Here is a 13,693-nt window from a genome sequence, read left to right as displayed (position 1 = left end):
TTTGTTCTGCACAGACTAACTAAAGGCTTTGGGGGTTGTTATGGAGTTAAATCAGGGCCATAATGTTTGTTTAGTTAAAAGAAAAATTTGAAATCGAAAATATGTAAACTGAAAGCAAAAGTCACATTTTTAGAGTGAACTTTGAAAAAGAAAGAGTTGGATTTAAAATTTTCAGATTCAGATCTTTTAAATTAATGTACAAAAAAAAATTCTTCAGGTTCGGATTTTTCTCTCAGCTTCAATTTATTTTTTTGATCTTTCAGATCTCTATTTTTCAGTTACAGACTTTTGGCCCTGTTTTGGCCTGGTGGGCGTGGCTACACAGAGAGGGGCGGGGAATCATGAGTGACAGCAGACCGCTGCAGGCTCAAGATGGTCCATTTTTCATGTTGCCTTCAGGAAACCTGGGAATGAACATAATTTATCAAACACCTCCTGCACTGTATTATTTGATAATGTTTAGAAAACATGTCATGCATAACCGCTAAAACTCAGTTACTAAAGCTCTTTCAAGCAGTAATGTGTACAAATTACGCTGTAACTGATCAATTATGAGACGTTTTCCCAGCCACTACGTGAGAAGTGGTCATTTCCCATGCTCTCAAAGTAGCGCGCATTGTATCGGGTGGGGGCTGCTGTTAACTTGTCCCTCAGTGAACGATGGCGTCGTCTTCCAACAACACTGCTGGCGCGAACAATCAGGTGAGTGTTTAAGTTTGGAACAATTACACTGCAGTCTGTGAATACTACGAATTTAAGAAGTGGCTATTGTTACGGTTAATTTTTCGGCTATTCTCTTTTTTTATTTTATAACGTTTTTTGCTGAAATGCTAGCTCAACAGAAACGCCTCGCTATCATTTTCGGCTGAAACTTACGTCCTAGTTGATCTGTAAGCTTGGAGAACAACAAAGTTAGTGAAGTAACGTAAAATTCTTTGTATTTAATTTAGGAGCAGCTAAAAAGAGAGGTGCTTCAGCGACTACTGCATAAAGTTTCCCAGGTCATGCACAGACAACCCCTCGATGTGGACTATTTGCAGTTTGTTATCGACCATGAGATGGTCCTTTTAAGATCTTTGTCCGATCAGGTTGAGATCCCTCAAAGTATTATAAATGCTCTGATAGAGCTGTCAACTGTGCTCAGTATGGAGGACGTCAATGAACAAACCCCCTCTCAGATGTCAGTGTCAGAAGGAAAGCTGGGACGTCCAAATTACAATGTATCGCCTGTACAGCTCCAGATACCGACAGAAATGTTCTTATCAATCACCCAAATTGCAAAACTTCTTGGAATATCTGTGAGGACAGTGAAACGTCGTTTGCATGAATATGGCATTTCCATAAAGCAGTGCTACAGTACAACAAGTGATGAAGAGCTGGACAATTTAGTAATAAAATATGTATACAATACAAATATGAATCTATTTTATTTGAACTCTAAATGAAACACCTACACAAAGTGGTGTACATTAGAGAAGTGGAACAAAAATCATACATGATGCCAAATATTTATTACAAATAAATAACTGAAAAGTGTGGTGTGTGTAATTATTCAGCCCCCTTTGGTCTCAGTGTAGTCAGTTGCCCATAGACATTTCCTGATGATTGCTAAACATACAGTAAAGCCAGGGCAACAATAGAAAAACAAAACATTTCCATGTGTTAGAACGGCCCAGTCAATGTCCAGATCTAAATCCAATCCAGAATCTGTGGCAAGATCTGAAAACTGCTGTTCACAAACGCTGTCTATCTAATCTGACTGAGCTGGAGCAGTTTGGCAAAGAAGAATGAGCAAGAATGTCAGTCTGTAAATGTGCAAAGCTGGTAGAGACATACCCTAAAAGACTGGGAGCTGTAATTGCAGCAAAAGGTGTTTCTAAAACGTATTGACTGAGGGGGCTGAATAATTACACACACCACACTTTTCAGTTATTTATTTGTAAAAAAATGTTTGGAATCATGGATGAATTTTGTTACAATTCTCAATTGTTTACCACTTTTTATTGGTCTTTTATGTTGAATTCCAATAAAATATATTCATGTTTGTGGCTATAATGTGACAAACTGTGGAAAAGTTCTAGGGCCCGAATACTGCAGCCCTGAAGTAATCAAGCCGTTGGGTTGCTTTGCTTTCTAATATCATCATAGGTTAATGCCGAGTTTGTCATGGCATCCATTCACCCTCAGCTGAGTGAGAAGGGAACCTCCAAGCATCAGGTTGAGCTGGACCTGGTTAACTTCATTCAGGACTTGCTTTATGAGTCAGGAGGTAAATGGTTATTTTTGTCTAGTTTATAGTTGTCACATTCCAAAATTATATTCTAAGGTTTTTGTGACAAAAGTTACACTTGTATCGAATTCAAATATTTAGATATTTTTTTTGTCCAAAAGGCCAGGGTTCTTCAAAACGTCTTAAAATTCACTCTTATCCTAACACAAGGTCAAGAACATGTAGCTGACGAAGATGGCCCAAGATCTATCACACCTGCCAGGTTTCTGCAATGGATCACCGGTCAAGGCCATGTTCCTCTCCTTCAGAAAAGAAGGACTTTGCTGTGGTGGTAAAATTTAATCACAATTGTGAAGCTGACTTTGGAAATCACAGCATCCGCTATCCTGTTGTGTCATCCTGTGCTAAGACCATTGTCCTGCCTGTGAAACATATGAAGTCCTATAGTCAATTCAGAATGGTTCTGCTGGAGGCTTTTCATCTTGGCCAGGAATTTAACAATGTGTAAAGCATAGCATTGTCTATCAACAGTTTTGAGGTGTAACTCAAAATGCTGCTCCTTCCATTTAATGTTCAGGAAGGACATTTCAAAGTTGGAGATTGACAGCCAGAGTTCTTTAATGAGTGGCATGAAGCACACAAAAATATACAGGTTTACTGTTGAAAAATGTGCCAGAGACAAAAAAAATAGTTTGTAATGTGATGTTTGAGTGTTCACATAAAAATTTCCTGGCAGGTTCATTTTACATGTATATCACATCAAATAAAAGTCTGAGCTATTCATGAACCTTCTCTGGGTTGAAAATTCAAAATAAAAATGTTGCCGCCTAGGAACGGTGAGTTAGTACAAAGTTAAGTACATCCAAATAAATGTCTCGGCCATGTGACTGAGAGGGCCTTGTTACATTGACAGTGTCTCTTAGTCTTGCCATGTCCTCCTCAGATAGAGGACATTCAAAAGATGGAAGAATTACTCCAGGATTGCTCCCATCCAGCTCACCAATAGAGTTGACATCCAAGTACGCATCCTCGATTTCCTGTGATGATTTTTAAAAAAAAAGATATTTCAAATGACAATTCAAAAACAGTGTTGGGAAATTCAAGACAAACAGTCAGCTCCATAAATATTGGAACATGGGAATTCTACTTTTGGCTCTATATGCCACGCAGTGGATTTGAAATGAAACTAACACGATTGGCTATAACTGCAGAGGTATTTGAACTGTTTTCATATGTGCATTCTACTTAAGGGACCAAAAGTAATGGAACAATTGGCTTCTCTGATGTTCCATGGCCAGGGATGTGATATTCTTGTATTTAGTGAAGCAACTCCTGACAAAAACAGCAGGATAAATTTTGAAGTGTTTTGGGCAATATATCTGCTCATATTCAGCCAAATGCTTCGAAACTCATGAGGCAGCACTTGATGGTCCAGATGGACAATCACTTAAAGCATTCTGCAGAAAAAAAACAAATAGTTAAAAGAAGTGGAATGTTATGCAGTGGCCACGTCAATCACTTGACCTGAATCTGACGGAGCAGTGTTTCATTGCTGAAGACAAAATTGAAGGGCAAATGCCTCAATAATAGCTGGAAGTGAAGACAGTTGCAGTAGAGGCCTGACAGAGCATCAGCAGGTATGAAGCCCAACATCTGCTGAAGTCTCTGCGATCCAGTTTCAGTTATGATTAATGTTCTGTCTCATTACTTTTAGTAACTTAACAAGTGGGGGGTACACATGCAGACTGTTGTAACTCCTACAACTTTTAACTGATTTGGATGCAAATACCCTCAACTTAAAGCTGATAGTCTGCAGTGACAGCACACCGTGTTTTTTTTTTCAACATCTCCAAGTGCACTTTTTGAAACTTGATTAAAGAGGGATTGTATAATTTAGATTTGTTTTAGTACCTCCACTGTGTCTGGAGTATCAACTGGATTCTGGTGGAGTCCCAGTGTCCACAGTTGTTGTGGGGACAGATTCCTCTCTGTCCTTAGAGGGTGGTTATCCCAACCCTGTCTAAAGACATCCAGATCCCTCTGCAGACGTGGAAGAAATGTATGTTGGGCACAAAACATGTGGACACCATCAGTTGGATCCAGAAGGCCTTCATCCTCGAGGTTGTGAAGGGTTTCATAGTGCACGCTTGAAACAGCCATCCACACATCTCGCCACAAGCGCTCTATTCTGTTCAACATCAAAATATGGCAACGTTTTCAGAATTTTACCCAGAAATTCACTGAATTGAAAAATATATAAGAACATTTTTCTTATTTCCATGGGACATTTATACAAATACTACACATACCTTTGGTTGTGAACACTCTTGCCTGACAGAAAGCTTCCTCTTCCACAGCCCCGGATGGTGAACATGCATCTTGCTATTCCAACATTTTCCACCCCTTGATCCCCTCGAACTCTGAAACAAAATTAAACATCGACAGTACAATTTGTTTTAAATCTAAAAAAAACATGTCACTCTTAAAATTTATTGCAGCCTTTGTGTTTTTAATATAATTTTAATTTAGACTGGTTATTAGAAGTTTATTGTTTTGGTCATTCAACAGTGTGCAGCTCTGTATAAGCACACCTTTCAAGAATTCTAAATGTTTGAACCATTTAAACAACTGTATGGGGATGTATAAACAACTGATCATATAGGCTACAGTTTACATATTGCATGTCAAAATAATTACACTGCTAATCAAGGGGGGGGGAATCATATTTACACATTTGCACAATCATTGTGAAAATTAATTTTGTGTAGATTTTACCTCAATGGAAAGCCATACTTTTGTACAGCCTCCAAGAAGAAAGCAAGTGCAGTTGATGCTCTGTTGTTGGCAGCAGCACCCAGGTACATGATCTAGAGATGTAAATATCATTAAGTGGAAACTTGGTCAAGTTAAGTTACTATAATTAAAGATAGAAACATGTTTATCAGGTATTGTAGCTTGGTACATTTATTTTATATTTATAAGTACAAGAAAAAAAGCAGGCTACATAATTCCCAAGGTAGCAAGCTGCCATGAGATGTAGCAGTACTTGTAATCAACTATTCACCCAAATGCAAAGGGTAAAAAAAAAAAAATCCTTTTAGCAACTTGAAGAATTAGTTTACCAAGCATTTATAGTCACCAAATACTGACAAACATAAACAGATTATGAACATTTTGTTCTACAGAAGGATCTCTATATTACAGTATATGGTAAGTTTTATGGTAGACCAAAACACAAGTATTTATTTCACTTTTCAATTAACATCTCATTCAGCTCAATTTTGAAAGTGAAAAATCACCTTTCTTGAGTACCCATCTATCCCTCCGAATATCACCAGGCCAAATCTGTAAAAAGAACAACAAAAAACAACAACTAGGGCATTAACAGGTATAAAACATAATTCAGTATTTAGCAGTATTGTCAGACTTCATCCTACCTTATTAGTTTATGGTTTGTGTCTATATGCATCAAGTAAAGAGGACCTTGCACTGAATATTAGAATTAGAATTAGAATTCAACTTTATTGTCATTGCACATGTCACAGGTACAGGGCAACGAAATGCAGTTTGCATCCATCCAGAAAGTGCTTTAGTCGTGATATAGATATATTACAATATAAATTAGCAATAATAGAGATGTGTAAGTATATTACAGAAATGGGTCTATTATGGTATGTTATAATGTACACAGTGTGAAGTATGTTATGAATATTCTATAACTATAAGTATGTACAGGCTGTAGTGAGTACAAGCTATGTACAGGCTATGAACAGGATATAAATATGAAATAAAAACTATACAGAAATCTGAGATATACAGTTATACAGAATGTGAACTATGTAAGTTATAAACAGTTGTAGGATTAAAAATTATCGTATGTACAGAATGATTATTTACACAGAACTGTACAGTAGTGGTAAAGTGCTAGTGGTTGTGGGTGTGTGTATGTTCAGTCCATGAGTTTAACGTGGGTCAGATGTCAGGAGGCAGAGTTCAGGAGTCTGACAGCTGTGGGGAAGAAGCTGTTCCGGTACCTGGTGGTCTTAGTCCGGAGGCTCCTGTAGCGCCTCCCAGAGGGCAGGAGGGTGAAGAGTCTATGTGATGGGTGACTGGGGTCTTTGATGATTTTCCCAGCCCTTTTCAGACACCGCTTCCTGTAGATGTCCTTTATGGCAGGAAGTGGTGCTCCGGCGATGCGCTGGGCAGTTTTCACGACCCTCTGCAACGCCTTCCGGTCCGAGGCAGAGCAGTTCCCGTACCAGACTGTTATACAGTTGGTCAGGATGCTCTCGATGGTGCAGCGATAGAAGTTCACCAGGATGTCTGAGGACAGGTGGTTCTTCCTCAGAGTCCTCAAGAAGAAGAGGCGCTGGTGAGCCTTCTTGACCAGCTTGGAGCAGTTGGTCGTCCAGATGAGATCCTCGGAGATGTGGACTCCCAGGAACTTGAAGCTGCTCACACGCTCCACAGCCATCCCCTTAATGTGGATGGGTGGATGTGGGTCAGCATTCCTCCTGTAGTCCACAATGAGCTCCTAAGTCTTCTCAGTGTTAAGTAGCAGGTTGTTTGTGTCGCACCACTCAGCCAGACGATCCACCTCCTCCCTGTAGGCGGCCTCATCGTTGTCACTGATGAGGCCAATCACCGTGGTGTCATCTGCAAACTTAATGATGGTGTTGGAACCATCCGCAGGTCTGCAGTCGTGGGTGAAGAGGGAGTAGAGGAAAGGGCTCATCACACAGCCCTGTGGTACACCGGTGTTCATTGTGATTGTAGATGAGCAGCGGTTATCCAGTTGGACATGTTGGGGGCGGTTGGTCAGGAAGTCCAGTAACCATTTGCAGATGAGGGAACTGATGCCCAGGTCTGTCAGTTTCCTGATGAGTTGTGAGGGGTGGATTGTGTTGAATGCTGAACTGAAGTCTATAAACAGCATTCTGGCGTAGGTGTTGTTGTTGTCCAGGTGTGAGAGGACAGAGTGCAGTGCGATGGAGACTGCATCCTCTGTGCTCCTGTTCTGGCGGTATGCAAATTGGTGGGGGTCCAGGGTGGGGGGGAGACAGGATTTGAAGTGTGCTAAGACCAGCTGCTCTAAGCACTTAGTGATGATGGGGGTGAGGGCTACTGGGCGGTAGTCATTGAGGCTAGATGGGTTGGAGTTTTTGGGTATCGGGACGATGGAGGTGGATTTGAAGCAGGCCGGTACCACAGCGTGGGCCAAGGACAGGTTGAATATGTCTGTGAGCACTCCTGCAAGCTCCCCAGAACACGCTCTGAGAACACGCCCGGGGATACCATCAGGACCTGCAGCCTTGTGGACATTGATCCTGCTCAGCACCGCTCCTACATCGGTGGGGGAGAGAGTCAGAGGTTGGTGGTCTGGCGTCATGTCTGTTATGGTTGTGGTTGTGGGGTTCCCTCGCTCAAAACGAGCATAAAAGTTGTTGAGCTTGTTTAGGAAGGAGACATCAGAGGATGTGGGGGAGGGTTTGGTGGTCCTGTAGTCTGTGATGGTCTGGAGTCCTTGCCACATGCGCCGGGGGTTGGAGTTGGAGAAGTGTTCTTCTACCTTCTTTTTGTAATGGTGTTTGGCTTTTTTGATGCCCTTCTTTAGATTAGCCCTGGCTGTACTGTAGGCGTGTGCATCTCCTGACCTAAAGGCGGTGTTGCGGGCCTTCAGGAGGAGACGAACATCCCGGTTCATCCAAGGCTTCTGGTTGGGGTACATGGTGATCCGTTTCTGGGTGGTGACACTGTCTGTGGTTTCGGAGATGTAATCCAGTACAGATGAGGCGTACTGGTCCAGGTCTGTGTGGGTGAACATATTCCAGTCTGTGTTTTTAAATCTGTCCTGGAGCACTGCGTCTGTCCCCTCTGGCCACACTTTAATTGTCCTCACAGCAGGTTTCACACGTTGGATGAGTGGTGAATACCTAGGTGTGAGGAACAGGGAGAGATGGTCTGATTGTCCAATGTGGGGGAGGGGTGTTGCTTTGTAGGCTCCAGCCAAGTTGGAATAAACATGGTCTAAAGTCTTGTCTCCTCTGGTGTGGCAGGAGACATGTTGGTGGAATCTGGGGAGGACTGTCTTTAAGTTGGTGTGGTTGAAGTCGCCAGCAACAATAAAAGCAGCCTCGGGGTGTTTATTCTGGTGTTTGTTAATGGCTGCAGAAAGTTCTTTCATGGCCAACCTAGCATTAGCGTCGGGGGGGATATATACTGCAGTGAGTATGATCGAAGTGAGCTCTCTGGGGAGATAGTAAGGTCTGCATTTGACCATTAAAAACTCCGCATTAGGTGAGCAGTGACTCTCAGTAGTACTGGAGTTCATGCACCAAGCATTGTTAATATAAATGCACAAACCTTCACCTCTGGTCTTGCCGGAGTCATCTGCTAGCCTGTCGGCTCGGTGTGTGTGGCGTCCTGCTAACTCGATAGCATTGTCCGGGCAGCTGTTGTTCAACCATGTTTCGGTGAAAAACATGACATTTGAGTCCATAATCCGTCTGTTGTTAGTGATGGAGAGCCGTATCTCATCCATTTTGTTTGCCAGAGAACGGACATTGGCGAGGAAAATACTGGGTAAAGGCAGCCGATGTGGTGTTATGTCCTTCGGACCACAAATCCCAGCCTTGTCATTCTTGAGAAAATACCAGCAGAGTCCACACGGTGCATCGACGAGTACACTCTCTTCCACTGTACATGGTGGCCCATGGCTTGAAGCATCCCTTTCATCATCCTGTATCCAACATGAGGTGTTCTTGTCTTTATAGATCTTACTAAATTGTCCAGCTCTTCATCACTTGTTGTACTGTAGCACTGCTTTATGGAAATGCCATATTCATGCAAACGACGTTTCACTGTCCTCACAGATATTCCAAGAAGTTTTGCAATTTGGGTGATTGATAAGAACATTTCTGTCAGTATCTGGAGCTGTACAGGCGATACATTGTAATTTGGACGTCCCAGCTTTCCTTCTGACACTGACATCTGAGAGGGGGTTTGTTCATTGACGTCCTCCATACTGAGCACAGTTGACAGCTCTATCAGAGCATTTATAATACTTTGAGGGATCTCAACCTGATCGGACAAAGATCTTAAAAGGACCATCTCATGGTCGATAACAAACTGCAAATAGTCCACATCGAGGGGTTGTCTGTGCATGACCTGGGAAACTTTATGCAGTAGTCGCTGAAGCACCTCTCTTTTTAGCTGCTCCTAAATTAAATACAAAGAATTTTACGTTACTTCACTAACTTTGTTGTTCTCCAAGCTTACAGATCAACTAGGACGTAAGTTTCAGCCGAAAATGATAGCGAGGCGTTTCTGTTGAGCTAGCATTTCAGCAAAAAACGTTATAAAATAAAAAAACAGAATAGCCGAAAAATTAACCGTAACAATAGCCACTTCTTAAATTCGTAGTATTCACAGACTGCAGTGTAATTGTTCCAAACTTAAACACTCACCTGATTGTTCGCACCAGCAGTGTTGTTGGAAGACGACGCCATCGTTCACTGAGGGACAAGTTAACAGCAGCCCCCACCCGATACAATGCGCGCTACTTTGAGAGCATGGGAAATGACCACTTCTCACGTAGTGGCTGGGAAAACGTCTCATAATTGATCAGTTACGGCGTAATTTGTACACATTACTGCTTGAAAGAGCTTTAGTAACTGAGTTTTAGCAGTTATGCATGACATGTTTTCTAAACATTATCAAATAATACAGTGCAGGAGGTGTTTGATAAATTATGTTCATTCCCAGGTTTCCTGAAGGCAACATGAAAAATGGACCATCTTGAGCCTGCAGCGGTCTGCTGTCACTCATGATTCCCCGCCCCTCTCGGTGTAGCCACGCCCACCAGGTCAAAACAGGGCCAAAAGTCTGTAACTGAAAAATAGAGATCTGAAAGTGAAAAAAAAAATTGAAGCTGAGAGAAAAATCCGAACCTGAAGAATTTTTTTTTGAAAGTGAAAAAAAAAAATTGAAGCTGAGAGAAAAATCCGAACCTGAAGAATTTTTTTTTGTACATTAATTTAAAAGATCTGAATCTGAAAATTTTAAATCCAACTCTTTCTTTTTCAAAGTTCACTCTAAAAATGTGACTTTTGCTTTCAGTTTACATATTTTCGATTTCAAATTTTTCTTTTAACTAAACAAACATTATGGCCCTGATTTAACTCCATAGGTTGTTAACTTGTTTACTTCTTATTTATATGTTCACCAGTTGCTGTTTTTGTTTTTGAGAATTTTAATTTCTGTATTATAGTTTCTCAATTGTACTTGTTTGTTTTAATTTGTTTACTGGTTTTGGTGTACTTTTTATTTAAGATTTAAAAAAAAAAAAAATATGACAATAAGGCATTTTTTATTTAATTATAAACTTTGCCCTAATTATGTCCTTGGTTTTAACTATTTAATAATAAAAAAGGAAACATTACAAAAAAACCCACTTAAGGTCATGAAAATTCATTGAGATTTAGCAATTCAATGACGCATCCACCTTATTTATTCAAAAGTATCGGTATCGGCGATACTGGCCCGTATTTACTTGGTATCAGATCAATACCAAAATATGCAGTATCGCACACCACTACCTTCTCCCTTTGGACCCGTTTCAAAAAATTTTGAATTAAAACTAAATTCATAGTTTAGGTTTCACGTTTCAGGTTTTGTCTCATAGTTCACAGTCAACACCTTAAATGTTTTGTCACAGTTCAGTTCATGGTCGTCACTGTTACATGTGACGTAACAGTCACGTTAAAGTTTTATCTCACTTTGTAAATAAAGCACTGTTTTCACGCCAGTCTGTGCCTCCGTCTGCATCTACATTTGAGTCCTCGCATCAGGTCTGGCCTCTCGGCAGTGACATGAATTACTTTTTCCCAGGAGTAATTAAGTAACGTACTGCATTACTTTTAAGAAAGGTGGTCTGTGTACTATGTGTAATGATTGCTTTTTAAAGTAAAGTCTCCAACACTGATCACAACAAAGATGCATAGACATGCACAAACATTTGACCCACAGCATGCAATTCATTTGCGTAAATGTAATTTTGCTAAATTCTTATCAATTCCCATCCCTAAATGCATAACATGAGAATTTCTTATAGGGCTTTGGAGTTGACGTCACGCCGCAATGCATTGTGGGAGCGCGGCGCCATTTTCGGGGTCTACGAATCAAAACAAACACACTGTGTTAGAACGACGACGACAAGAAAGATGCTTAAAAGCAGCTCAAAAGAGAATGGACTGTATAGAGACTGATTGCGTCCTGAGGCGAAGCGGCGGTACCTGCAGAAAATAGCGTGCACTGGAAATGTGGACCCGTATGAAATATGGCCGTGGAGTAGAAACCCTGAAGACCAACCGCTATTGACGTAGCCTGACATATTTTCATACCTTGTCTGTGGAGTCAGCGCGTACAAGTCGTCATCCAAACAAAGGTAAGTCAGCTCGAGTACTGCGTGTGAAATGCGTTTGATTTGCCTCCGAACATTCAGATTAGTGCAGCATAAATTCATTCATGAGGGGGAAATTACAGTGAGAACATGTGGAGGCTGTTATAGGGATAACATAGTGAGTTCAGTGCACTGATGTGACATTGTCCTGAAGGATTTAGTTATTCTTTATGGTTAAAGAAATTGCAATAATTTATTCATATTTATTATAAATAATTCTAATTATACATCTTGCTTCCATATTTGTATCCTGTGTCACTAAAAATACATTTTTAGTTTTATATATTGATTAATGACCTGGACAATCTCCTTATCAAATAAGTGATTCATAATTGTCACTTTATGCTTTCTCCATCTTGAAAGTGATTACATCCTTGCATTACATACTTTAGGTTCATTTTCTGCAGGCAGGTTTCTGACAGAGAACAGGCAGATTTAGAATATAACATGCAGCGTTCTATAGATGGATGCATAAAAAAAATGAAAAATTACATGTATGTGCTAACTTTCTAAACACTTTGTTACATTTATGATAAAGTAGATAAAACACATTTATGTCGGCCTTGGCTCATAGTTCTTGTCATTAAATGAACTTTGTGTGTTTGTTTCAGGTGCTGCACTCTCAAAGACTGAATGAACCAGCATTGCAGCCATGGGTCACTGTGAGCATCACAGGGAAGGTTGAAGCCCCTCACTGCACCTGTATGACCGGAGTCGCAGAGACCTGCAGCCATGTCCCTGCTCTTCTGTTTAATGTAGAAACAACTGTGCGGATCTGTGGCACAAGGACTGTTACAGATGAACCTGCATACTGGGCTTTGCTGGGTAATATGACCAAGATACAACCAGAGGTTGGCCATAAGATAGACTTCTCCTCTTCAGCTGCCCAAAAAAAGGCTCTTGATCAAAATATAAACAGACTATCCCTATTGAAAGGTAAAAGGAGCCGTCCTCAAAAAAGAAAAATCCCACCTGCTACTGTGGAGGAGTTGTCACTGCTGTTGGATACTTTGCTGGAACACAGTAAAGCTGTGGGTCGTGGGAATGACACATAATGTTTTATCTAGGGGTCTAGATTTATGCCTGTAGTGCACTGCCATGTAAATAATTTGCATTTACTAAATATGTACTGATTGAGTACAACTGTTCAAAAGTTGAATAAAGAAACCAACTAATTTTTGCCTCTTTTTTTTTTAAAATTAAAACCACTTTGTAGAACATCACATCAGTTACAATGTAGAATCCATGTCATTTATAGTTTACAAATGACAAAATGTTTACACCAAATCATGACAGTGTTTACATGATATCACCCACTACTAAAACTACTTAATTTACTTTATCTTCTGAAAAATTACTGGTGACTCTTATTGGTTCTCTTCACCTCATCACCACCCTCAGGCTCTTTCATTGTCGTCCCTCATTTGTCATGGTTGTGCATGTTTTTTAGTATTCCTTGTTTCTGACCAGCCTTTGTTTAGTGTTTTGTATGTGTGGAACATTAAAGCTGTTTATTTTCTTATTTTCTCCTTTTAAATCTCTGGTCTCTGAGATATTGCATTTGGATGCCAATCCTATCATACATATAGTTTCATAGAGGGGCAGCAATAGCTCGTGTGCTTAGAAAGTAAAAGGGAGAAGAAGCAGCAAGAGACAGCACAACAAAAAGAGTAAATTAGGAGCTAATTACTCAACAGCCTCCAATGTTTTTCTCAAGAACATGTGATCAACTTAAGTAGCTGAAAGATGCGTGTCCTACAAGGGAATGGTAGAAATCTTTGACACATAGCCTACACATGATAACCAGAGCTGCCATATATACTCTTATGATTGCACTTTTGAAAAGCCACAATTCAAAATTTAAAATGGTGCACTTTTCAAGATAGTCTCTAAGACTGGTGAGGTTTTTTAAACTACATTTTACTTTAGATAAAGCTAGTAGACATGGAGGTATCTGCATGGCAGCCATAACAAGAGCTATTCTAATTCTCTAAATAACAGTA

The 13,693-nt window shown here is 40.4% G+C and overlaps 1 protein-coding gene across 3 annotated transcripts; it reads right to left on the bottom strand.

Annotated features, from left to right (window-relative positions):
- Positions 1-2,554: 2,554 nt before the first annotated feature.
- Positions 2,555-10,368, bottom strand: LOC109195603 (uncharacterized). 3 transcript variants are annotated; one of them, XR_002057158.2, is made up of 7 exons: positions 9,697-10,368; positions 8,849-9,448; positions 5,530-5,575; positions 5,006-5,097; positions 4,540-4,650; positions 4,142-4,418; positions 2,555-3,267 (listed from the first exon to the last, which is right to left on the bottom strand). XR_002057158.2 is itself a non-coding variant. In XM_019347866.2 (6 exons), the coding sequence occupies exons 3-6, from the start codon at positions 5,092-5,094 to the stop codon at positions 3,058-3,060; spliced, it is 687 nt and encodes a 228-aa protein (XP_019203411.1). In that variant the 5' UTR covers positions 5,095-5,097; positions 5,530-5,575; positions 8,849-10,341; the 3' UTR covers positions 2,555-3,057. The 3 variants fall into 3 exon arrangements, 2 of the variants coding, with proteins under 2 accessions (XP_019203411.1, XP_019203410.1); XM_019347866.2 differs by having other exon boundaries at positions 8,849-10,341; XM_019347865.2 differs by lacking the exons at positions 8,849-9,448; positions 9,697-10,368 and adding an exon at positions 5,668-5,746.
- Positions 10,369-13,693: the final 3,325 nt, after the last annotated feature.

Source organism: Oreochromis niloticus, linkage group LG9 (assembly GCF_001858045.2).
Source record: "Oreochromis niloticus isolate F11D_XX linkage group LG9, O_niloticus_UMD_NMBU, whole genome shotgun sequence".
Taxonomy (NCBI): domain Eukaryota; kingdom Metazoa; phylum Chordata; class Actinopteri; order Cichliformes; family Cichlidae; genus Oreochromis; species Oreochromis niloticus.
Note: the sequence above shows the minus strand (reverse complement) of the source record. Positions and strands in the feature narration are given on the sequence as shown.